The 27,813-nt window shown below is 33.1% G+C and overlaps 1 protein-coding gene across 5 annotated transcripts in view; it reads right to left on the bottom strand.

The window, feature by feature from the left end:
• Nucleotides 1–469: 469 nt before the first annotated feature.
• unc-13 overlaps nucleotides 470–27,813 on the bottom strand; it is a 762,035-nt gene continuing 734,691 nt past the window's right edge. For 2 of the 5 annotated variants that reach the window (XM_069816079.1, XM_069816078.1), the window contains exons 20-27: nucleotides 26,330–26,487; nucleotides 24,393–24,520; nucleotides 23,274–23,405; nucleotides 22,626–22,851; nucleotides 20,952–21,074; nucleotides 11,442–11,540; nucleotides 7,321–7,483; nucleotides 470–5,708 (exon numbers count right to left, since the gene is read on the bottom strand). In XM_069816079.1, coding sequence (XP_069672180.1) covers nucleotides 5,414–5,708; nucleotides 7,321–7,483; nucleotides 11,442–11,540; nucleotides 20,952–21,074; nucleotides 22,626–22,851; nucleotides 23,274–23,405; nucleotides 24,393–24,520; nucleotides 26,330–26,487 — 1,324 coding nt within the window. In that variant the 3' untranslated portion in view covers nucleotides 470–5,413. The remainder of the gene's footprint in view (nucleotides 5,709–7,320; nucleotides 7,484–11,441; nucleotides 11,541–20,951; nucleotides 21,075–22,625; nucleotides 22,852–23,273; nucleotides 23,406–24,392; nucleotides 24,521–26,329; nucleotides 26,488–27,813) is intronic. The other 3 variants (XM_069816083.1, XM_069816082.1, XM_069816080.1) reach the window with 2 other exon arrangements.

Genomic DNA, 27,813 nt, shown 5'->3' on the forward strand with positions numbered 1-27,813 from the left:
AAACAGCTATGACATTTTTGCCTGGAACCTTCTAATTAAATGATAGTGGTATCTTCTTTTGCGTGCCATAAATCTGTGATGTACCGTAAGAATCCTAATTTTAATTTTTGAAGGGAACCATGATAAGAATTTATATTAATGCCAGACAGGCTTAAACCGTGAATTTCGGATCTATTTGGAAGCATGGTAGGTAATCACTTGGCAATCGAGAACAACTCATAAATATTAAACACAAGTGTGAACATAATTCATCCAGTTATGGTTAAATAGACCTACTTTTGAAGTTGAGGATAGCTTGCAAAATACCTATGTTTAAGGCATTGTTCTAAATAATGTGCAAATACTGTAATGTCAAAATCATATTCTTACTGGGTCACAGTAGCTTAATCTTTCTGCATTATTATATAAAAACTGTAGGTCTCCATGCCCTGTGAACTAAGAAATGCATGAATTGATGTACCATCTCAGATAGGTCATATCCTTTTTTATTTCGAAACACATGCAATTTTACATTCTTTCATACCAAATAAAAAAATACTGTACTGTAAACCATTAAACTAGGTAATGTAAAAGAAAAGCATAATTCAGATTTTTTAAATGTTATACATTTTTAAGTGTTAAAGATTGCTTTGAGGTTGTCCTCCAATCACACTTTCTTTAGAGTGAAGAAGCATTCACTTGAGGAAAAAAATAACAACAAAAATGTATCTATATACTACAGTTAACAATATTGCAAGTGCATGTAAGTAAAATGCATTGTGCTTAAAAATCGACTTAAACTGGAAGGGACAGCCTTGTAAGAATGTTGGGTATCTGAACTATCATCTTGCATATAGTTGATTGAGTTTACTGATTCATCTTTCACATTGCTTCTTCAAATCAGATGTACGTGGATGTAATTTGCTATGATGCTTTCTTGTTAACACTTGCAAAGTACATTGGGTTAGGTGAAGTAGGATAACAGTGATCTACACACAGCCTTATTGGTCCTACTAGTTCTGGCAGTATAATCAATCAAATTAATACAGAAGACACATATTCAGTTTCTCAACATTCCCACTGGCTGTAGAACCATGAAATCATACAAGCTTTATGTTACAGTCATTCATGAACTAGTTGTTAACAAGGCTCTGTGAGTTAGAGGACAAAGGCCATTTAAAACAATAAAAAAATATGTTATAGCATATTCGTACACCAACACATAATATAATGATTATTCAAATAATGTGTTATTTGAAGCATATGGCTTACTTGCAAATTAACAATTTTAAATGCAGTTATTCCACTCAGAGCAATGTATGAAAATCTTGAGATAGAAAAATTGTTGCATTTCATTGAAATTACCTGTAGGGCAATTCATGGTCATAATCTTTGTAAAAACTCAAAGTCTTGATTACATGTGAAGCAAGTTTGCTTACGAATAAACATTTTTTGAAATATTTTAAGTCCGGTGGACATATTAACCATCTTTGTTTAGGATTTTAGAATTGTCTTCTTGTAACTGCATAATCATCCTGACCTAGATGAACATGTAATTGACCCAGTCTGTTGTGTATCCATATACAATAGAGCACTGAAAACATTGAGATATATTTTGTTATATACTGTGTCCACCGAGATTATCATGGCGTTCCAGTTTTATTATACCGTAACCTTATACTTCGATAAGATTTTCACCAATATTAGGAAAAGTTAATCAACAAAAATAATTTAACAAATTTCCTCATTAGATTATTGGTAACCTTTTTTTTTTACCAGCAATTCTGTTAAAGCACATATACAATATGAAGATGTACAGTATTGTGCAGCATTATGTAGCACATGCTATGTCTTTGATTTTATGTTCATGATAAGATTCCTTCTGGACCAGCCCATTGATAGAACTTAATGGGAAGTCACAAAAAGGGGCCAGGCAATTCATACAAATTTTACTACAGATAAAGGAAACCACAAGTAACTTCTTCCACACATGCGTTATTGATCACTTAGACACTAGCCATAAAAGACAAAAAAAATAAAAAAAATTTAAGAGCACCCCAACCAGATATGTTACAGTCCAAAATGAAAGGCATACTGATATTTCCGCTTAACATCATTGTATATATACAATTTAAAATCATGCTAAACTTATTGGATCACTCATTAAAAACATAGTTTAATCTGATGTATGGAATGGACTGCTACCAGAGGATAAAGGTATCAATGGGCTAACGACTAATTTTATTCAGTCAACAAAATACATTGCAAATTGTCTTCTTTAGTTTCCATTAAAAGGTAACATCTTTGTTGTTGACACAGACATTGATACTAGATATGAATATATCAGATTTCATCAACTGAAAACTTTAGGAGAATTTTTGTCACATGTACGAGATCGAATACCTACTAAGTAATCTCATTTATACTATGATGATTTTTGACTTGGGCATATTACTTTATATAATTCAGTTATATTACCAATTCGTATACCTGACTGAAATATTTCAGGTAGATCAATGTTTGAATTTTATTTTATTTTTTTGCATGTTTTAATAGTATTCTGCTTACAAAAATCTAAATTTTAATTACCTACGGATTTTACTAAAGTTTTCAGTCAATGTTTGAGACATTTTCACTATCATAACCTATGCCTATTCGATTTTATTAACGTTGAAAGAGAACATCCAGTGGTGAAGTAGGTAACAACCGATATTCGAGACAAAGTGGCCCACGTCCATTGAAATGAGGCGAGGTGTGCACAGCCGAGATATCAGCATGCCATCACACGAGTATAGCATTTATATCGATCCGCAATGGAAGAACAGGAGAATTATATATATAATAGTTTTATATTATATATGTATTAATAATATGCTTGTATGAAATCACATGTTACGTAGTTTTTTTTTTTTTTTAAGTTTCTACACTAAACTTCATTCAATGTTTATTTATACATTCATATAGAAAAAAGTTTGTTTTAACAACTTCTCTTGCATTTTTAACAGAGAACAACAGAGCACTGTGACAACAGGTCAATAGTATTAGTAGTATTATTAGTATTATTTTACAGCTAGTGACATGTGGTGACAATTTCAACAATACATGACAGACTTATACATAATTCAAAATAAACTGAGGAGGATAGGTTAGGTAGGCAAACACAATTGCCTATATTATAAGACTAGTGGGTCACAGCTACTGATTGGAATTTTAAGTTTGAAATCTAGATCAACATCAGTTCATGCATACAATTAATATTGTATTGTCAATATTTTCTTTTGTAGTGGCATAGTAAATCCTTTTAGTTAGTTCAAAATATTTAGGTCCAATTTGACTAGAATGAAACTCTGTAAGGAATTATTTTTATAGTACAATAATACATTGAGGCACTATGAAAATGAAAGGAAGATATCAATTAATAGCATTACAAATATAAAATAATTTTGATAAAATGCTCCTTTACCACTCAGCAATGATCTGAATTGTTTGAGGAGAATAAGAGGTTAAGTGCATATACTTCTCTTGTCATTTACATCAACCTCGTGTATTATTGTATTACTACTAAATTTTCACTTCTGTTTCAACATTATCAATGCACTTACTATACTTCCATGCCCTGGTTTTCCTTTTGTGTACGTCCTACAGCTGTACTGATACATAATCCTTCTTCGAGCTTCTTTCCTTTACTGACATTGCAGGGATGAGACACTATATCGGCATAATAAGGAGAAGAGTACAATGCCAGAAAGATTGCGCAGGATTAATGATTGTTTTGTTTGTTGCTCTTGCTGACTGCAGGGAATCAGACCAGATTACAATGTGGTTACTTTTTAAACATAGCAGTAGACGTAAGCCTTATGTCTGTTTATGCTTTAAAAATATAGGTATTTATTTTAGTGCTGTTTTACTCTGTCTGCTATAAAAGTTTTTATAATGCAACAATAAATATAAGTTAGGAACAAGAACAAGGAAATTGGAAAATATACATCAATCCAGAACTGGATCCTACTGTAACAGTTTTCGTTCTAAAGTTCATGATAGGTACACCATTTCCTGCCACCAGCCAAGCCTGAAATTGACAGTAATATTATTGTAATGTACACAGCAACTTTGTATTTGTATTTTCAGTCACTATCACTGAAATGACTTCCTTATAGTAAAATGTATTCTTGGAACAAGAATATATTCATTTCTGGTTTGATTCCCTTATTTATGAAAGCAATACAGTATTAATTATTTCACACTTAAGACACTTTCATTGCTGTGATCAAGAATTTCTTTAAAGTTGCTTTATCCTCCAAACCGAATATCATTACATTTATACACATAGGCTACATTTCTCCAAAGAAATGTAATCAATCACGAAGTCTGATGGCTTTTATTGAAAGTAGAGTTATTTCTGTGTAATATTTTTAGTGTGGCTGTTGTCAGAAAAGATGGTTTAATTTAATTACGTGTTACAGCAAATTGCTTCTATTTACAATTAATTGTGGGTAGGTAGGTAAAATGAAGAAATATTAGCCGTAATCAAACAATTTTTGCAGACATGATGTCTGTGGTAGAGAAATGAGACCGTATTTGGTTGAATTGACCCATAGGTGGGGTGGAAGGCAGGCCTCAGAATATCACAGTGAAATATAGTACTGGTATACACAAGCAAGGATTGAAGTAATAGTTCCGATTGCCATTAGGTACATGAAGACCGTAATGGCCATTTTAGAATGCTAGAATTTACAGTAACAGGCAAGATGGATAGAAAAGACACTGCTTGAAAATAATTGTGTGCATTATTCTAATGGCAATAATCTCGTACCAGAACAGAAGATAACATGTCAGAATATGATGTTCAGCAGCTGGAAAATTCATCTCATTACAGCAGCATAATATTTTAACATTGATATATCTTTTCAATGCAGATGGTCCTCCTTCCAGGGCCTTCGAATCTTGTTTGATGTTTTGCCGCAGCCTGTATCTTTAGGGATCAGAGAGAGAAGTAGAGAGGAAATTTTGATGGAAGCCATAATGATTTGCAGTGTCGAAGCTCATCACTCATTTCATGTACTGGTATATGTCATGAAATATGAATTTTTTTATGTTGGTATTTGATTTACATAAAAAGCATATCACTGCTTTTCATTCATACATTGTATAAGAATAAAGTTAAGTAAGTAGCTTCTCTCTGATTGAATACGTAATTTAAAAGAAATGATGGTAGTTGTTAAATTTAAACATGATACTGCAGGAAGAATCCTGCCCTCTCTCTCTTTCTCTCTCTCTGAAATATGTCATAGCTCATGACCTGCCAAGCCAATGTATGCACTTGGGATCCAGAGCACATTGCTGCAGCGCTAAGCTCCCTGGCTCTTATATCCAGCCCAGCAAGTAATATATGACAGAAAAGGGACACAATTACATATTGTATATTATATGTCTCTCAGGTTGGGTTGGGTAGAGGATTTTCTGTGCGAATATCTGACTTGAGCTTCACGAATTCTTTGGCAACTTCATCATTCGTTCGCTGCGACAATATTCGAAGGATGGTCCACCCTGTTTCATCCATCTGTATCCTCTTGCCAAGAGACAGCCAGCAAGCACACGAGCCTTGCTCGACGATGTCTTTGAGTTGCATTACAGCCACTCCTACCAGACGGTCATCTCGAGCAAAACAGTAATCCTTAATACAGATGTGCAGCTCAAAGTAGTCCAGCTGCTCCTCATTGCCAATTATGCTGAGAAGAAAAAGAAGTCATATTATGAATTATTATAAATTACTGTACTGAAGTTTCTTCCTTTTAATGTAACTTAATATTCTCCTTAGTAAATGTATAAACTGACTTCCTGAAATAAATCTTTATTACTATTTCCATAATAAATAATACTGAAACTTTAAAGTTATGAATTTAGTCATTTAATCACGAATTTTTTTATCGGTGTTTAAATTAAAAACCATTCAATATGGGGCAGCACCAGCAGGAACGAGAGCTCAGAGTTAATCTATTCTTATCCTTGGCCCCTCTCCTTCACGTCATACAAATGTTGCAATTGCAGCTGAAATATTTCTCGAACATTTTCAACCCAATTTACCCATTACTTTAATTATTGTTACAGTATATCTAGCTCACAACTTTTCCTTTTATATTTATTTATACCTATGCATAAACCAATAACGTTCATGTTTGATTTGATATAATTATGTAAATTTATCTTTATAGTGTTTATTTTTATTTTTCTCCTAGGTGGCGTTGGCTAATAATAATAATAATAATAATAATAATAATAATAATAATAATAATAATAATAATAATAATAATAATAATGATAATAATAATAATAATGATATACTCTCATAAACATTTCAGTAGTGTGGAGAACGTGATGGGAGGGTTACTTAATTTGTTTAAATTGTCAAGCAAGGGGCCAGAGACGAGTGTGGTTGAGATTGAATTTTTCGATATGCTGTTGGTAACCCGAAAAAAAGCTACAGTTTAAAGGAGATTTAACAAATTCAAACAAGAACATTGTCGGTTTATGCATAGTGTTAAGAAAATATCTCTAAATTGCTAGGGAAAAGTTATGAGATAAATGTAATGCATACTGCATCAGACATTTTGTCTCGATCAGGACGGTTTTGTCCCTGACCTTCCGATGTGACTGTGATTACCTGCATTCTTATGAGGCTGCAGCATACTGCATCGGGCGGTCTGGGACAAAAGCGTCCTGACTGAGAAAGAATGTCCAATGCAATGTACTATCAGCCTAAGAGTCATAAATGTAGTGAATAAAGTGTTCTGAAACAAGTTTTAGCTGGACTTTCATTTGTATGGGGTGAGGAGAAGGCAGAAGAATGGACACGGGTTAACTCTGAGTGGACATGAGTCTCCCGAAGCCCTCTGCTATATTCATTCTGTTCTACGTTGATATTTTGTTTCTTTTCAAATTTAAATAATTTATGGTGCTCTCCCTTTTAGGTACTGCAGCCTTTCTTGTTTGCTGTGTTCCACATTGTTCTACATTATTTCCTGTCTTATCCATAAAAGGAGCATGATGCTAATTACTTACCGGTATCTTATGCATGAGATTAATAAAAGTTATGAGCTCTACTTTTCTATTCTCCTGCTCTTCCATAATTTTCCTTTAACATCTTAAATTAATAGGCAGAAATAAATTGTGTATACGCAGTCTACACGCTCTATTACTAGCTTTTAGACTCTTGGATACCATTTCATCAAGAGAAGATTATTTAGGTCCCTATAAAATTACTTCTTTCATATTACTCGTGCATTTTTCAAAATAGAATGAGATCCTGAAATAAGTTCACTCCTTTTATAGAAATATACTTACAAATGGAAGGTCTCATTGTATTTAGGTGACCAGTTGTTGGACTTCGACTTGGTGGCATGTTTGCGCTTCTTATCTGCAAGGTGTGGCCCAATGAGGTTCACTTCTACAAACGGACGGAACATACCCGTCACTGTTGGCCACTTGAGATCATTCGCTGCCACCACTAAGAAGATAAGAACGCATATATTTATTATGCCTGTTTAAAATGCACAACTTAAAATTTGAGCTATTTTTATTTTTGTTAAAGCACAGCTTGTGTCATTAAGTTATTAGAATTCGATTTATTTCTTCTTGACTAGAGATAATTTAGATTACCTGTAAGATTACAACACCTGTGGTTACACTTTATGGCTTAATATACAAAGAAATCCTTGTCAGAGGAGTCAAGTACAATCCATCTGAAAGAATGGACACGTGAACAATGTGACTCAAACACGCTATCTGTCAATGCAATTGTTAACTTCCTGCTGTGAAATACGTAAGTCTTTCAATATAATGTACATGGACCTACTGTCTATGTTAAAAGTTAGTTTAATTTAAGTGCTCATGTAATCTTGTGTGAAATATTTTATCAGAACCAACATTAGTGTTCAGATGAATGTCATTATCACTGTCGAAGTTTGTGTGATCTGTTATGACGAACTGTGTTGCATAATTCTCTACCAAACTTTCTCACTAATTATGAAATATATATATTTTTATTTTTCTCACTAATGTATTTTTTAATAGCATGTCTACAATCCAATGATGTAAACTTCGGACCCACAAAAGTCAAAGCTCGCAATATGAATGGAGTCATACAACCAGGGGGTTCATGTTAAGGTTATGATTCCCAAGTTTTATCTCAAGAGGCCTCGATTGTTCCTATGGGTCGGTCACATTTTGTCACGTCACTGATATAGTCCTGTCCTTTCTAAATCTTTTATCATTGACTATTTCCCAATTTGTTAACTCGCATAATAATCTGAGTGAGACATTACCCAATATATTATTGTTAGCCTGACTGTTAGACAGAGCATATTCTGAATCTCAGCGCTGAGTGGCTGAGCAATCTGATGGTGTTAGGAATTTCAACGATGACGTCACTGATGCTCCACCAGTGTCGCACCGGTTTCATTAGCTTGCAGAGGTGGTGACAATATCCATCAATGAATCTGACTGGTTCTTGTATTGGGCAGGAATTAGCAGACGAATGACATCGTGCACTGTTGTGTCATGACGGTGTGTTCTGCTGTATTGTTTGTAATGAGCACAACGTAAAAAAAAATATGTTAATGGCTTATGAGCGAACATGTCAACGGACCAGTTATTACTACTGGTTCAAGAAATAAATTGTTTCTGCTCTCTTTTCTTTGAACGAGATGACAGCACGGAAATTTCGCAAAATCTTGCTAGTGTAGCACATACAACAACTTGTACAGCCGCCATGACAGCCATCGAACCTTCCAGCAGTTTTGTTCCTGTTTTGCTGCAGCGTGACGTCATTGTTGTCCAACTGGTCCAGTAAGATTCGGAATACGCTGACAGTCTGTAGAATATAACTGCACATGCACTTCTGATTTAATTTATACTCACAATTCAAACACCATACACGTATACAATATCTAGATGCGGACTTCAAGACAGTCTGTAATATAACTATGTAATATACATAATATGCTTGATTTTGCAATGCTTATCTCATTATTTTATTAAAGTAGTATGAACCAAGAATATCACTTTTCTTACTTAAGATCACACATTCATTCATTTGGATGTCGGACTTTGCCTACCAGTCTGGGTTGTCAGTTCCACATTTGAGATCGGTAAAGCTCGTCAAATATGAGCCTCTTGCTCCTAGTCATCAGGTTGTAGACAACATTGCATTTTATGAGATGACAACAGAATTCAGGTGTCTTTCGTATATGGAGTGATTCCATGAAAGCATGAATAGTAATAAATTGCGTGAGACGACACATGTATCTAGTGGTCATGGAGACTAAAGTACTATGTTCCTAACCGAAGTTTTGGTTCCAAACCCATCGCAGGCGGATTTTTTATAATAGCTACCAATTAAGGGGTACAATAAAGGTGATAGTGATAGCACGTAATGTGCAATGCATAGCATGTACCTAGTATCAATTAATGGTATTTTAAAAATATCAATACCAGTATCCTTAAAAAGGGGTGTTGATTATGTATTTAGAGAAGAAATATGTTTGAATTTTTTAAATTTGCTGTTGAATACTTTTGTGCTGTATTTTATTATTTTTTGTGTTTCTTATTGTTTGTGATTTGTTTGTAAATTACTTTATGCATATTATACAGTAGGTAATTGCGTTTTGTTTTAATTTTCTTTCACTTGGAAAAGTTTCCTTCTAGCAATCTCTACTCAAATAACTGGAATTGATCTTGCTCTTATTCGCATTATTATTTTATTTGTTTTTAGGTATTATTCTTAACTGTTACTTCTTGTAATTTCTACTGTAAACAAACAAAGCACAGACAATATGTCGCCTTGAAGAGTGGTTACCTCACGCTAAAGGGAAAGTGAAGACAACATCACCACATTAGCATATATTCCAGCTGTCTCCCATCTTGTTGGATGCATTTGTGTGCTCTCCCACTGTCCGACATTACTTGGTGTATCGTGAAGCATTGTATGGACTGGAATGTCCGTCAAATGTCATGCTGTAGCCACTGGGTGCGTAGTAAAGACACGGTCTTTCACATATCCATACAGGAAAAAATCTCATGAGGAGAGAGTGATATCACATGCCCTGGTATATCTGCTCCTGTTCCTATTCAATGTTCAGGGAAGACCTCGTTGAGATGATTTCGGACTTCATCCGTCCTGTGGGATGGTGTAACTTTCATGCATCAATCACATTCTTTGCCATACATGTAGTGAGATGTCTCCAGTAACAGTGGCAGCTTATTTCAAAGGAAATTCAAATGATCCTCGTAGAAATATAGACTGACTACTCTCTCCCCAAGGATTCTGTTCCACACATTGACACTCCAGTGCACGTGGGAGACAGTTTCTCAATCCAGTGAGGATTGTCGATACTTTAATAGTGATGATTTCTCTGGTTCATGTACCCATTATTTTGAAAGTTCACCTCGTCAGAAACTAGGATTTTTGATCGACTGTCTCCAGCAGCCATTGACTGAAACGGTTGTGGCGCTCAAAATCCATTTCCCTTAATTTCTGATGCAAATGAATGTGGTACCAGTAAGGGTGGAATTTATTTTGGTGGAGGATTCGACATACCATCATTTGACTTACTCGAAAACACCTTTCTATGTTCCATAATTACATTCAGATCGATGACGCCTTATATGAGGTGAAGCCATGGTTAAGCAAGTAGTAAATCATGTTCAGCAGAACACGCACGACAGCATGAGTCTCTACACATTATGATGAATGACTGTAAACATTTTAAGTGTTTCAAATGAAAAATTTCTCCCTTTTTCTAATAAAATACATATTCTTCTCTCCTAATGAAGTGCTTGCTACCGAATTCTTCTATTAGAGCACTAATCTCAAGCACCTAGTTTTGTTTTGTTTTCACATGTTCCCTGAACAACAGATCTAAACCTTGTAGTAGGTTTGGATGCCGCCGAACTATACTCAATATGTACCTACACTGATGCGGGTTGCTAGGTAACCAAATGCAGGACTCTAGTGATGATGATATCTCTCTCTATTATGTTTAAATAAAATATATCATATAGCTCCAACACTATATACCGTTCAAGCAAAATGGTAGTGAGTCTGAGGGTAGCTTTATCTCCAACTCTAAGCTCTATCGTTTACTGTATAAGATACATAATTTCAATGGTGTACACTATGAACACACACACTTAATTGCAAGTATGGGAGAAAATTATTTTTGGAGTGACTAGTAGTGCCTTAATTTCATGGGGTCACACTGAAAGTGTAAGTGCCTCAGTTAGCATTCCATCTTGTAACCCGAATAAGCTCATTTTTCTTGATTATTTTCTAACGATATAGAGATTTGTGAGACAGACTGTATGTACAATAACGAAAACAAACAAAAATTTATGAAAGTTTACAACTCAAGTGTTAGTATTTATATCGCATTTACAGACAGATATATTAAGTAATATACACTTACCTTTGACTGTAACTTTGTGTTCTCCTGTACCAGGATGTGTGAAGAGATCCACTTGAATGGATACTTCACCTACACTTCCCTCATCCAGGCTCAGAATATCTGTAATATAATCTCAAATAAGCTTCTTTTTTTTTTTTTTTTTTTTTTTTTTTTAATAAAGCAGAAAATTAAATGCTGCATGTTGCATACGAAAAGCTATCAGTTGACTTCTGTAAATGAAATAAGTCACATAATATGATTTTGTATTAGTATGCACTGTGGATATGATATTTATGTTTTGTGCCTTAGAGCTCCCTTTATTATTTCTATGTTTGTCAACTGATTTTGAGAAAAGTTGGTACACATATAAAGAATGCCAGTTATGGGAATGGGGGAAATAATAATAATTTCTTTGGGCTTTATTAATACAATTATTTTTTTAATTTTTAAATTGAATTTAATGAAATCATTTATAAAAAATTCATTGTCGTCGTCTTGAATTTTTCCGATGTCTGTACTAATTTAATTGGCTTCTCCTCTCTCCAATGGACGAACTGTTTCTCTCTCTGTTTTTGGACAATATACTGGTAGGTCTATTTCTTTTTTTTTTTACATACAGTCCCCGAACTGTAAGTTATCGAAGTTGTCACTGGTTATTCATAATAAATTCATAGTTATGTGAATACATTTGAGATAAATTTAAAAATCATTATTTTATACTGGTAAGCGTACACTTAATTGCGCGTATTTCGTGTATGAACTTGAATTGCATACAGAGTTACGTTAATTTTTTTTTTTTTAAGTCTATAATATTACCGAGACTACAGGTACATATATGAGTATTACCAGTAATGAGTATCAACATCACTACTTTGATCAATTATTAAAATAATGAAAGCCGGAATAATACGAATTCTTTCAGACAATATTCTAATAGATCATAGCCATGGACGCTCAGAAATGCCGTGCAAAGATCAATTTAAGAAATACTTTATTTTTAATGTTAAATCACAGTGGATCATCAGATTGTCTTTGTTGTTGTTATTGTTAATTGTGGCTGGGGTGCGGCTGCTGCTGCTGCTGCTGATGATGATGCATCGTTAATGATATCCATATAATTACCTCTCCTAAGCCGTTAACAGTCCCATATAATTACCTCTCCTAAGCCGTTAACAGTCCTGACTCTGACGAACACAAACAAGATAAATATATACGAAATTATCTGGATTCGTCATTCATCATTGAGGAGAATGGAGACAATCCAAGTTTCTGGACAATAGACTACTACTTCATCAAAGTTTGGGGACAAGTCTGTGAGTATGGAACAGATGATTTGTCTTTAACGATTTGATGACTTCGACAGTGCTAAGATTTTCTGATATCTGTGTTGGTTGTCCTAAATTGAATTGCAAATACTTCGAGTTTGGTTGAGAACTGAAAGACCATCCTAAGTCAAACTGAAAGCAAGGAATAAGAAAACCAGATTGAACCTTAACACGACCTACATCACAGTTTCAATGTAAAAATAGCTCAAACCTCTTCCTTATGCCTACACTGACATTCTCATTTTTTGTCAATGGGTGTTTTTACTGAACTTATATTTAAGCCACAATGTTAACTAATGTACACATAATGCACAATAAAACTGCAATTATGAAGAAAAATAATCTTAATCATACTAATCTACGAACTAAGGAGAAAGAGTGTAGATTTAAAGACAGAAACTATAGGCCTACATCTGTTACCTTCTAAGCTATGGAGCGTTCATCAAGTATTAAATGTAATGATACATGATGAAATATATTTTTAATACATCCATTTAGGAGGAAGGGAACTGGGCACTACCCCATTATCTCCTGTCTGGTTGCCTCATGAGTGATGCCCTATTGGTATCACTTACGAGGTTCCAATCTGTCTTTGGACAAATGACTAAACAACAACAACAACAACAACAACAACAACAACAACAACAACAACAACATCCATTTCTTGTAAAAGTAATTTATGAAAAGAAATGTAGTAGTATGTTATGTATGTGCATTACAATACATACAAAAATAAATAAATAAATATTTTTTTTTAATTAATGGCGGGTACTTGACTTACTTATTCACTTATATGAAGCCAGTTATGTAGATCAATTTACCGACAGAGTTGTTGCCAAGGGTGTGCCATAGGAGGCTGATCTACGCTACACCTGCGATGAGATGATTATGGAGATTTGTTGGGATGCTACAGTGGAACCAGAGTTCCCGGGGAAAACCTCTGTGTTACCTGGACCACGGGCTTGCCCAACACAAGCTATAAATCGTGGTACACCGGAGATCGAACCGGGTCCACAGGATTATAAGTCCAGCGCTCTAGCCACTAGACCACCAAGAATTTAAGAAGCATAGAGACACTTTTCATGAGACTGAAACAAGTCTTAAGACTTACTCCACGAAAGCTGAAGCTGATGAAATACGGACACAAGGACGTGGAAAATAGAGAATGTGCAATAACGATTACAATATTTAAATTTCTAAGAGAAAACAATGTAGTACTGGTACCTACAAAGAAGTTATATTTTATGCATTTACATACATACATACATACATACAAACAAAGAATTATTGATTTTTTAGGAGTACTGTACCTGTACATAAATTAAATATAGATTACATGAACATACATGTACAAATACTGTACAACAATTTTAAAGATAACAATGCAATTGAATCACGAAATCAAATTAACCACATTGTCTCTAATACAAATATCAATGTAGTAATGATGGTAGTGGTGGTGGTGGTGGTGGTGGTGGCGGTGTCTGTAAAAGTGAGAAAAAAATGGCGATGGTGCTGATTATAAGATGATGAATAATTAAACCATGCAATAAAACACTCCATAGTAATGCTTCTAATGTAAAATGAAATATACTGAATTTGATTTAACATACAAGCATCCTTACATGCGTTTTGTTACCTATGATACTCTTGCTTAATACATGCATCAAAAATAAAATGAATGGGGAAACATAATATTTTTCTGCACCAGAGTCCATTTCAAAATGTTGCTATGATTATTTGTTGTAAATTGTTGGTAATTAATTATACAAATAAGTTGTACTGTAATCTGTCTTTACCTGGTGCTGTTATGCTCATTGCATAAATCGAAACAATTAAGTGAACAAAACTGACATGCTATGTAATTAAAAACTGAAGGGTAACTGATATTTATAAAGTCAAAAAGACAGTACGGTATATTAAGTATAGCATCAAACCTACTGTGGAATACCGGCCATCAAGTCACTCAAGTGAGTGCGCTCCTTGTATAATGGCAGTTGACTTAATGTAATATGTCAATATATATGTTGAACATGGAATAAGGCCACAAAGGGAAATACACTAGAGGAGAGAGATTCAATCCAGTGCTGTGGATTGAACTTCGGCTTGGTACGTAGAACCAAGAACCCAGGTTCGATCCCTGGCACCGGAGCGAGTTTTTTCTCCTCTAATAACTAAATTCAAATTGACGTTATGCTGTAACAATTTTATATGGTACATATCCACAAAAGACTGAAATTTTTTATAGGATTCATCACACTTTACGGTACCATACTTTTTACCTCCTCAGTCAGAGTTGTTCTTATTGTGCTTCCGAAGTTGGTATATATAATTTGACAATTCTGTATTTAATAACCATAGGTATAGAAAAATATTTAAATAGTACTTACGTCTTTGTTGTTGTACTATAGATCTGAAAATGTTAGGTTTCGGAGCAATATGACTTCATATCTTTCATGTTTCCTTTTGTTTTTTCTTTTCCAAATCTAATCTTTTCCAATTTGTTAATTGAACAGTTTTCACCATGACTAAATAATTATCAGATAGAAAAGTAAAAAAATTATACTTATGTAAAAACGTGAAATACCAGTACCACATTCAAATCTCAGACACATATCTCAACGTAATATAGCCTAAATTGTCGTCCTAAAATTTATATGAAAAATGTGGAGTAAATCTGCATCATATCAGAACTTTTAAAGCAATTTAATTTATCGTATTGAGTGCATATGGGTATTTAATGCAGTTTAATAAATTATTAGTCTGCTCTATTTTATATTCTCTGGATCACATAATAGAAAATGTGTCGCTGAAGAAAACATAAATATAGACACAGTACATGCATTAAATATTAAAATATGCAATATAGTACATCAGTATTTCATAACATTTTGGTAAAATGATTTCATCATGCCATTACAACACTGCACAGAAAATTAAAACATTAGAAGTGCGATAGAAGAAGTGGGACATAGGAGTGGGAAATATGAATATGTGTTAAAAAGGGCTGAAGTGTAAAATTTAAAATCATCATGCTTTTTGTTGACTACTAAACTATGTGTATTGAAATGTTCCTAGTGTTTAAAATAACTAATAGTACGATTTAGCTAAGAGTGTATTTAGCAGGCATTCTCACTCGTAAAATTTTTTGCATAACTAGTGTTAAAGTGAGTGTAAAAATTCAGGGGTGTGCTGGATATTTTAAAAAAGAAATTCTAGAAATTCATTGATGATATCGAATGCTACTAACTTTTATTTCATTATGATTGGTGAATTCTTTTTATACAAAAAAATATTTCCTGAACCAATATAAGGTATGTCATATTCATTGTAACGACTACGGTTCAGATAAAGTAACTGTATTAGGATAGGCATCTATAGTTCGTGCGTTTTGTTTACAAATATTTACTTTACTTCTGGAAAGAACGCTCCCCACCCTCTAGCTAAAACATCAGTGAATGGACATTACAGCCTTAGTTAATGAATAATTTCAAGGGAAAAATTATTCTGGGACAGGGTCTCGATCCTGGGACCTTGCACTTAGTGAATTAACGCTCTACTGACTGAGCTACCCCCGGCACCATCTCAATTTTTCCCTTTATATCCACACAACTCAAGTGGGCTGACAAGGTGCCAGAAACCCAACTTTAAGTGCACACAAACTCTGTTTGACTTGAATTGTGGCTTTCTGTTAACATACCTACAGTGATGTACATATTATGCAAATCTGGCTTTCAGAATTTGTGTGCACTTAAAGTTGGGTTTCTGGTGCCTTGTCAGCCCACTTGAGTTGTGTGGATATAAAGGAAAAAAATTGAGACGGTGTCAGGTGTAGTTCCTGGGTAGCTCAGTCAGTAGAACATTCATGCGCAAAGTGAAAGGTCTTGGGATCGATACCAGGCCCCAGATCAATTTTTTCCTTGAAATTTTTCAAGTCTGCTTCACAAGTAGCCATACCTAAAAGCCAAATTTGCAGTCTTAGTTAATGTTTGTAAACAAAACGCACAGACAAGGATGCCTATCCTTTATCCGAACTGTAGTAATGACTTAAGTACAAAAATATATATCCTGAACTAGATATGGTTTAGAATTTAATCTTCAATCAAATAAGAAATTAAGATGACTTTCCATTAAATGCAGTCATTTGCGGATTTTTGAAGGAGAACTCTGTAAGAATTTATTTAAATATCTCTAATATAAAACAACATAGCCATTGGAATGTATATTATATATTTTTTTAAATTAAATACAGTAACAAACTATTATACAAAAATATTGGTAACCATGATGTTGAAAATTTATAATTATTAAAATGTAAGTACCATACGTAATGGTAAAACAAAAAATGGGGATTTCATTGGAACAAAGATCTTTCTGACAGTAGTTGGTATGTTATTTTTTTATTTTCAATATTTGCACATCATACATTCTACTATTGTTCAGATGAATTTATCAGAAACAGTTCAAAGCAACTTCTGCTATATAGAACAGTGCAACCACAGTCTAAGACATACAGTCACGCAACTCATACGTATAAAATATGCCAACATTTGACAGCTGGCGTGACAGTAGCCCTCTAGCGGCAGGCAAGTTAAAAGTGTGCACACGACATATGATAACATATCAGAAAACGGGTTTTGCGTAATTTGTTTTATATTTTTATGCTATACAGTAAGTGTATATGATTCTTATTAATTTTAATTTAGAATCCTAGAAGAATTTCACACGCAGTTAATCTACAAGTTTCAGAAGCTGAGAATAAACGTAATTCTTTCTGCTCCTTACAACTGAATCATGGAACTGTTCACGTATCATGGTTTGAAATAATATAATTGTTCGTACGTGGATGGTTAATTAAATTCATTCCTGAATATATTTATGAATCATTAGAACTCTATATTTCCTGTGAGAAGAGTCAAAATTAGTAGCTTCAAAATTGTAGTATACATTGCGTGGTGAACGCCTCACCCTATTTCCTGAGAAATTAACTATTTTCCATACCGCAAATTGGGGTAAACTCGGCCGCTGAGGTAAACTTGAAAATAAAAAAGGGGAAGATTTAAACCTTAATATGACAGACATTGATTTATGAAGTTTATTATTTTTCATTTCTTAAGAACCGGTATTTCCTTTATTATTTTGAGTGACAAATAGTGCTGATATTATGGTTTAAATGTTTATGGCAAGTTTACCGCATTTTACATTACATTTCCAGTTTTCACACATAATGCCTAATTTTAACTTATCCTATCTATATAATACGTAATTTACATGCACTTACTGTTAATATGACGTAGGTGAAAAGAAATAAATGAACACACAATTTTGTTGAAAAAATTGTGACTTCAATTAACTCAGAAAATGTAGGCCTAATTTTATTTTCAGAGCAGAAGTGGTGTAAGTCAAAATGGGTAATGAGGGTTAAAGTAAACATTCTTTAAAATACAGCGCAAAGTAGCAGTTAATATTGAATTTATTTAAACTATTAGTAGTCAGTGAATAGCACGAAGGATATATTAATTGCTACTTTGCGCTGTATTTTACAGAATATTTACTTTAAATCTCATTACCTAATTTTGACTTACACCACTTCTGCTCTGAACAGCTCAAATAATCACTGGGAATGTAAAATCAACACCAATAGCAGTCATGCAAATTATTACAGAAAAGATTGCTTTTTATATTAAATTTAAAAAGGCTCTTGAGAACTTAATACGTCTGCCACATGAATCTACACCAACACATCAGAAATCTATCGACACAGTCTGGATTTATTCAAGAAGTGAATATTTTGCAAAAGGATTACAATACTCCATGAATTCTTGAAAAATTAACACCATAATCCCTACTTGAATGCAATATAACGTTCAACTTTTGAAAAATATATAGAAAAAAAACACGAATACAAAAAGTATGGAATTACTTGCATTAAAAACTGTAGATACATTATCCAAAATCGGAATGGTTACACATTTACACATATGATTTCTACAAAAAAAAAATAATATACTGTAACAGGTATTTACTTTGTTTTTATTTAAACTCTCCTTCCTGACATACAAATAGGTAACTGATAAGTAATAATAATGTTTTATAGAACACAATACGTAGGCTACCTACAACGTGGATTATTGGTTATTCCTGAGTTATGATTTTCTCATGGTCTTTAGGGAATCTGAAGAACGACAAATTCGGAGATTTAAACTCGTTGTTACTGCAATTTTCGTCATTCCACACATTGCCTTTATTCCGATGTATGATTAAAACGTTATTATAACATCTCGCATCCCTTTAAAGCACGTGCTGGCTGAACGAGACTATGGCCAGTGCCTTGCCTGCCGCTTGGGCGCTAGTGTCGCGAATGTTGGCAGAAAAAGTGTTGAAGTTTCGTGACTGTATGTCTTAGACTGTGGTGCAACCCTCGGGCTGCATGTAATTCTATGAAACAATTTTTGTGACCTTTAAGGACAGGGTGTCGTGCGATTTGTTATTTTTACAGGGGAGAAGTGTGACTGCTCCCTCTTTCTTTCTGTTCAGCATCCTAAAGCTTTATTTAAAATGACTTAGGCCTATATATTGAAATACAAGAAAAATATGACTTTGTTATTAAATTCTAAATATTCGATATACAAAATTGTTAAAACAAGTTTATAAAGTAGAAGTACAAGTACAAGTACAAGTAGAAGTAGAAGTAGAAGTAGAAGTAGAAGTAAAAGTAAAAGTACCACCCAGGTTGGCGATCATATACAGAATGAGCTATAAGTACGGTAATGTCATTAATTTATTGGGGTTATTCTTTGAGATATTTAATTCTACAACAAACGAGCTGTTCAGGTACATGAAATAATCATTAATTATATTTGAAAGTATACATGTTCTCAAGTATGTTTCTAAGAAAACTTAGTATGTGAGAATCTATCATCAGTGGCTGGGATAAGCGAAGTCTGTGAGCAGAAGAGGGATTTTACTTTTTGCAGTAGTGGTAAATGCCTCTGAAATTCCACCAACAAATCGCATTCTGCTTCTGAATACATAATTATAATAATGTAGGTACTACATAATAAGTACCAGTATTCATAGTTTCTTGATATTTTTACTGCTTCCTCATTAAATCAAATTTAATAATTTATGATTATTTAGAAGCGTTTTAAAACTTTATAGTAAACATAATTCATACATGTTCAGGATACCTTCCACAAAAATTAGCCAATCTACTGTATGCAAAGAGTTTCCAGCTGGTTGATTTTTATTAGACCTTATTCTACATAAGACTGAATACCATTGAAATATACTTGATCAATGGTGTCATTCTAAATTTCAACAATCGATCCTCTCCACCAGTAACAGCAAATTTAATAATTTTAATATCAGAAGTATTAAATAAGGTACCGTAACGTAACATTGAAAAATTAATTTGCAGAACGAGAAGTTACATTTATTTGGATCAAAATTCTGCATATTTAAAGGATAAAAATAAAATTCTTTCAATCATTAATTATCATAATACACTGCTCTCTTAAATTGACTGTGCATATTGGGAATTAAATCAAGGCTTTTCCCAAAACACACTATGGAATGTTTAATATGAAACAATTTTTGTCTCGAAAAGGAAGCAAAAAGATTAATTGTATTAAACTTTTTTGTTTTAAGTATCTCAAAGAATAACCTCAATAAATTAATGACATTACCATACTTACAGTTCATTCTGTATATGATCGTTTCGAGCTGTATTGTCATTTATTTTTTGTATTATGTTTACTACAATTTAAAAGCTAGAGAACTTCGTGTTAAATTACGCTCTTCCTTTCTGTCAAAGAAGTAACATTTAAACTTAAAACATTTAATAACCAGTTCTACAAATTGCAACAAATTTAACAAGTGGTTCAGACGAACTGGTGCACACTGACTGAATGATACCAATGTACTTTACCTACTAGATGGCAGGAAGAAAAGCATTACGGTGTCTCAAATGGCAGCACTAGAATTTTGAGAGGTTATATTTTTCATGTTAAACATTGAATATTTCGTTTCTCTTGTGATTGTCAAATATTATTACTTTAACAGCACACTCCTGATAAAAATGTGAAATTTTATAAACAGTTATTGTATATGTGTTTATCTAAATCAGCAAACTTTCTTTACAGCAGTGCAAGCTCTAATTCGATCTCTGGACTGAAAACAAGTTTCCATTGTATATTCATTTTACCTTGCCGGGATTCTCTGCGTTTCTTGGCTTTCAAGGGCTCCTCGAGCCCTTCCATTCCCTCTTCCTCTTCACGCTCAATGGAGATGGAACGCTGCCTAAGGTTCGATTTGTCGTTAAGAGGAACTTTTGTGTTTTAGAGGAGGGAAAGAAGAAGAAGAGAAGTAATAAAATAGGTGAGTCAATCTACATAGAAGCATGAGATTCTACTATATCTTCCGTTTTTTCTTCAATAAGTAACAGTAAATAGTTTCCAAAATGAACAAAGGAATCCCATCAAAATGGTATTCAAGTGCTAGAAACACACATGCCCCATAAAATGTATATTCGCATTCTGTAAAAGACATTCACAAATAATTTAGCTACTCTTGCTTATATTGTGGCATAAATTATAATATTATATTGTAATTTTGTGATTAAGTACATTTTAGAACAGGTTGAAACAACAGTATAAAAACTAAAGTCTTGCATTATTTCTTCTATAATCAATGGACTGTTCTCTTTCATCAAAGACAAAATTTAACTCATTGACTGTATGTAGCCTAATAATAACCAAGAGATTTACCAATCTAATTTATATAATAAATTGATGAAGAAATTTGATAATTACCTTTACTTTCAAGAAATAAACTGATTCTTGTTCAACACAATTCAAAGCCAGCTTAATATTTATATCAATAGTATTCCGTTAACAAAATACCGGTATCTTAGAAAGTGATCAAGCACTTACAGTGCTATGTACCCATATTAATAACTTACGATTCTAACTGCATGAAACTAATTGTCATGTTCAAAATAATTTTGGTACTGGTACCTTAAAATTCTAATCTAGTAGATCTACGCTTACTTTCGAAACATTAAATGTTGAACAAAGAACTTTTAGTGAAAAAAAAGGTTACCGGTAGCCTACCATATATTTATCTGCTGATTTGCTTAAGGTACATGCAACAATTCATAATAAGGAAAGAATGTGTGCATATTTTTAGTTTGCTGTCTCAAGTAAGATATTAATGTATGGCAGTAGGCTATTTTAGCCATGATATAGTTTTTTAAAATTAAATAGTAATTAATTGATTAACTAGTGGACTTACTCGTGTTAATTATGTTACAATTAACACGAGTAAATCCACTAGTTAATCAATTAACTATATTTAAGTGTTAAAAGTAGTGTACGCAAGATTCAAAATGGATTAAATAGTAATGTTCTTCAAATCTCAGTCAATTATGGTATGATATTTAATACAAATTTTTGTGTACTTTAATATTTTGACTATTAATAGTGGAATTTATATATATATATATATTTACACATACCTATAAATATACAAATTATTTGTGAATGCTATTGCAGGGAAAAAGAAGATCCTTAAGACCACATCATATGAGATAATATTTTTCAAAAGTAAATTGAAAAATAATTATGTAAGCTTGTTATTTTCAAAAAGGTCTTATTGCTCCATGCCAAAACATCTTAGAAGCTCATTAAGTTAAATGGGTTGAAGCAACACATGACAACAGTTATTGTTGTTATACAAACATCACGACATTTATTACAGTGAATGATATATATATATGGTTCCACATCACAAGAAACATCGAATAGCAGGAACATTAAGAATTAAGAAAACAATATTCATTATGTACCTCGACCACTATCACTAGTCCACAATTGCTTACCTTCATTTGTCTGCGATGTGACAAATGTTTTGATGAGCGTGTCTGTGGTCTGTGTGTACAGGGAGAGAGCATAGCGCAACGACTGCAGTTCTGCACTCTTTTCCAGGAATGTTTTCTTCAGACCATTGCCTCCAGCATGGAAGTATTGTTTAATGGTGTCCAATGCGACATCCAAAACAGCACACTGTTTAGGTGACAGATTTTTCTCCATCTCCTTCGATATGTCCTATGGGAAAGCAAGGACATACAACAGAGAGGGAAACAAAAACTTGACTGCATTGATTTGAAACACGTTCTCTTGAAAATACTTCAAATTACTAACGTGAAGAATTTACAACTGTGTTCATTCGAAATTTAAGAAACTTCTTATTATCATTCATAAGCAATTGCCATTCTCTCCTATCCAATAACTTAATATTACAATTCAAAATGGTTTTAAGCTCTCCAAATGGATCCAATTGCTATGCCTTCAGTGCGTAATGTTTCTCATATGCTTTAAGTATTTGTAATATATAGCCTCTGTGTGTGTGTGTGTGTGTGTGTGTGTGTGTGTATATGGCAATTCCAACGATTATTATCTAAAAAAATGACGCATAATATTATAGACTCAATAGAGAGATTAAAACTCACAAACTTTAATTGATTTACCATTACTCCACTGAGAGGATTCCTGATGTCTTGTTTGCCGGCCATGTGATTCTTGAAAAGACGTGACATATCTTCAATTTTGGCATTGGCTGCAATGTTCTTAGCATTATCAGTTAGATTTTTCAGGATCATCTGTAAGAATGATATAATACCGGTAATAATAATTAATAATTAGGACAAATTTATTTAATTAAATTTTGTTTAATACTAACACTGTAAACCTTAAATATTTAAATAAAATTATTTGCAAGGATTTAACTCCATGTAAGAAAAAAAAACTTTTAATTTCAGTAATACCTAGGCCTATATGAAAAGTGCTTGTAAAGGCACTATCATTTTATTATGCAGTTATATTTAGCCTTCGATTCTGAATCAAATGAGATATAAATTGTGCATAACCTTTTTGACTCTCATAAATGAATGCACGTAAGACAATGTAATTTGAATTGTTTCTTGAAAGTCTGTTTATAGAAACTACATTTTTCCAAATTTTTGGTAATGGTATTATTATATATTTATATTGTTTTGAAATTTTCCACAAGGATAAATCATTCTATAAGAAACATAATAGGTTATGAATGTAACATAGTAGATCATTTGTCAGTATCAGCAGATATCAAGATAAAACATTATTAAAGTTAAAAGTGTTAATGATATAGATATTTAACTCAGTTCTCATCATTATATGGTTTCCTGAGCAAGTTTTTCATTAACTGGTTCACAGAGTTTCAACTCTCTTGCTTCTTCAGAGACATTTATACTTAGCTTTCATATTTTGTGTTTTTAAATTTCGATTACATCGTTACTAGACAATATTCTTAAACATAAACGTAACTACAACTTTCTGCTGCTATGCAAATATGTGTCCAAAGTTCAGTAACATTATGTAAATATATGACTTATATGAACTTAAATTGATAAAAGTTGAAAGCCATTATCATCAGTAGCCAGGTTCTCTTAAAAACTTGCATTATTTATTGTTACCCCCAAATTAACATTTTGTAAAACAACATGATATTAAATTAAACTTTTTATTATGATATAGGGACTAAGTACCGTTAGATATAAAGTATAAACAGATCCTTTATGACGAATATAGACATGTGAAAACATACTTACACTCTTATCAGTCATTGGTGGAAGTACGACTGTCTTCTCCAGAATCCTCATTACAATCTTCCACAGCTCTTTGAGCAACCTCTTGAGCACAGTTTTTTCACACGACTGGGCGTACAATGAAAGAGATCCTGTAGTGGGATAAAATATACTTCAGCCATAAAGGACTCACTATTTACACTCCTTTTAACATCAGGTAGCTAACTCTGTTAATCCAGTTCCATTCCTTTTCATAAATTTTAACTATTTCTTAAAATCTTCAGAACCTTTGTAATTGATATGATTAGTTTAGTACAAAGAAATTAACACCACTTAATGTTGGTAAAATCAGTGTAATAAAATTTACTACACATAATAGTACTCAGTTCCCTCACAATAAGTAAATGGAACTGATCCCAAAGAATCTATAAATACAAGTTTCTTGGTTTGGAATTTGATGACCACTTGGACTGAAAAATACACACAAAATATATTACTCCTAAACTAAGCTCTGCCTCCTATTCATTAAGATACTTATTTTTTATTGGAGATATAAACACCCATAAAATGATATAATTTGCATTCTTTCATTCTATAATGAAATGTAGATTAATATTCTGAGCAACACTTCTGACGTTAAATATATTTTTGTTTTACAACAGAACACCCAAGGATAATGACAATGATAGCTGCGCATAAAAGGACATCCTGTAAGAAAATGTTCTAAAATGTAGAAATCTTGATCTTAGCTTGCGAATACATATTTTCCCTGATGATGTATTAGGCATATGTTAAAAATCAAGATAATTTGGCAATGCATAATTTTAATACAAGACACAAATCAGATCTCCATCTACACCTGTGAACCTCAGCTTATATAAGATAGGAGTCAACTATTCATGCACTGAGAGGAGTCAACTATTCATGCACTGCCAAATTATCTTGAAGCTTTAAAGAGCCAAGGGACAACTTTAGAGCAGAATTAACAAAAATGTTCTCTATACTCAAACATTATACCGATACTCAATTGATGTATTGTTTATGCTTGTAAATTGAATTAATCTGCTTACGATTTATTACATATTTTAGTTGTAAAAATGTTTACTTCTTCCACATCACAAAGCTACCATGCTGATTTAAGAGTATAATAAATAATTAAAAAATAACCGGTATTTCTGCTTTCCTAGCTTAAATATCAGGACTGCTGCAGTCTCATATATTGTAGAGTTCTGTATAAACAGAGCAGTATGATGTTCTGAAGTGCTATAACTGCCATGAAGTCCTCAGCTTCGTAGCATTGTAGGTATAGAGAGGGTAACTGCCATTTATATTTACTTTTACATGCTCTAAACTCGAAACTATGATATTGAGAAAAATTAAAATTACGAGCAATTAGCAGGAGGTCTAAATGTTTAGACTGAGAAATGATCGATAAGTTTGCTCAGAGCCTTCTTATTTTAGGAAGCAGGATATCCTATACGCTGTGAATCTACTAAATTCCTTTACATTCTTTCCGAAGGAAACTATACTAATGATTTTTATCACTATTACAAATTCAATGGGTTTGGTTGGATGAATTTTTTTTCTTTTTAGTTGGTTATTTAACGACACTGTATCAACTATTAAGTTATTTAGCGTTGATGGTATTGATAATAGCGAGATGGTGCAGAGGATTCGCTATTGATTACCTGACATTCGCCTTATGGTTGGGGAAAACCTCGGAATAAACCCAATCAGGTAGTCAGCCCAAGTGGGAATCGAACCCGCGCCCAAGCGCAATTCCGGATCGCAGGCAAGCACCTTAGCCAACTAAGCTACGCCAGTGGCTGGGCTGGGTGAAAATGCGCAGACCGAATTCAATGATGTTTTGTACATGAGGGAACATGGTAAATGAAACTTAACAGACATTACTTTCATATTTTTAATTAGAAATAACAGAAAGAAAAGACATAACAACTCACCATCTAAGAGATCCATGAGAGGACGCAGCACTTCATCTGCTTCTGCAGCTACAGCATTGCGTTGCGATGGCTGGTTTAGAGTTACTTGACCTCCACCCTTGATGGACAGTAACAAGTCACCCAACTGACGCACGCTTTCTGTGATGCGTGGTTCCAGACTGTTAATAAAAACATTAATTTGTACTACCATATGCGTTTTATATTGTCTTACCGTAACTCATATAAATACAATTGTTTAAATAGTATTTGATTTACTTAGCTTCCAAAATTTAAAAGTAAACATTTAGTGATTAATAAATCAGATGAAAAATTATTTATGAAAAGACGTGATTAATGATGTACAACAGATAAATATTTAACTGGAACAGTGCAGATCTTTTTTAAATTGGTTATTTTACATTTCTTTTTCAACTGCTATGGATAGCATCTGAATGAGTTGAAGGTGATAATGCCAGCAAAATGAGTCCAGGGTCCAACGCCAAAAGTTACTCAGCATTTGCTCTTAATGGGTTGAGGGAAAACCCCGGAAAAACCCTCAACTAGGTAACTTATCCCAACCAGAATTTGAACCTGGGCCCACACGTTTCATGGTCAGGAATGTTCACTATTACTCCACAGAGGTGGACTTAGTGCAGAATTCAGACATTTTCATCCAGATGGGGAGAAAAAATCAACAGCGGAAAATTGGATATTTATTATAAGTTAAAATGAGTCTGTTGAAAATAAAGTACCAGTAGTAATAAACTAAAAATATGGGGTATTCTTTTTTTTTAAACTTTCCAGTTCCTTATCTCACACACAATTTGCCAGAATTCAATTTTGAATAAAAGTTTCTTCGTTTGAAAGGGAAAAACAATGGCATTACCTACTTATATTTAATTTAGTGAAGGTTATCAAGGTCATTTTAAGGACATCTTGTTTTTTTTAATGGAAACCCAAACTTTTTTAAAATCAGATTCTGATTTTACGCACAGAAACAAACAACTTTATCTTAAACATTTTTTTATTTATCAAATCATTAATTTTATCAAATATTTAACAAAAATTGAAAGAAATTAGCACACAGCAATATTTTGAAAGACTGTATCTTAGATTTCTTTTAACTTAAACATAAAAATACTCTAATATTACAGTATCCTACAGAACTCCGTCACCTCAGACTGAGGAATCACGATCTGGAAAACAATCTTCATGCAAGATGGCGTACTGTCAAACATTTATACATTCAAGTTTTGAAACCTGTAAAACAATTAATTACACGGATATTTGGCGATCATATCTTCAGTAAGCACTTTCCAACATTATGGCCTCCAAATTACAATTCGGTTGACTTTTAGTTGTGGGGTAAGCTTATTTTATTTTTATTTTATTGGGTTATTTTACGATGCTGTATCAACATCTAGGTTATTTAGCATCTGAATGATATGAAGGTGATAATGACAGTGAAATGAGTCCGGGGTCCAGCACCGAAAGTAACCCAGCAT

Source organism: Periplaneta americana, chromosome 17 (genome assembly GCF_040183065.1).
Source record: "Periplaneta americana isolate PAMFEO1 chromosome 17, P.americana_PAMFEO1_priV1, whole genome shotgun sequence".
In the NCBI taxonomy this organism is placed as follows: domain Eukaryota; kingdom Metazoa; phylum Arthropoda; class Insecta; order Blattodea; family Blattidae; genus Periplaneta; species Periplaneta americana.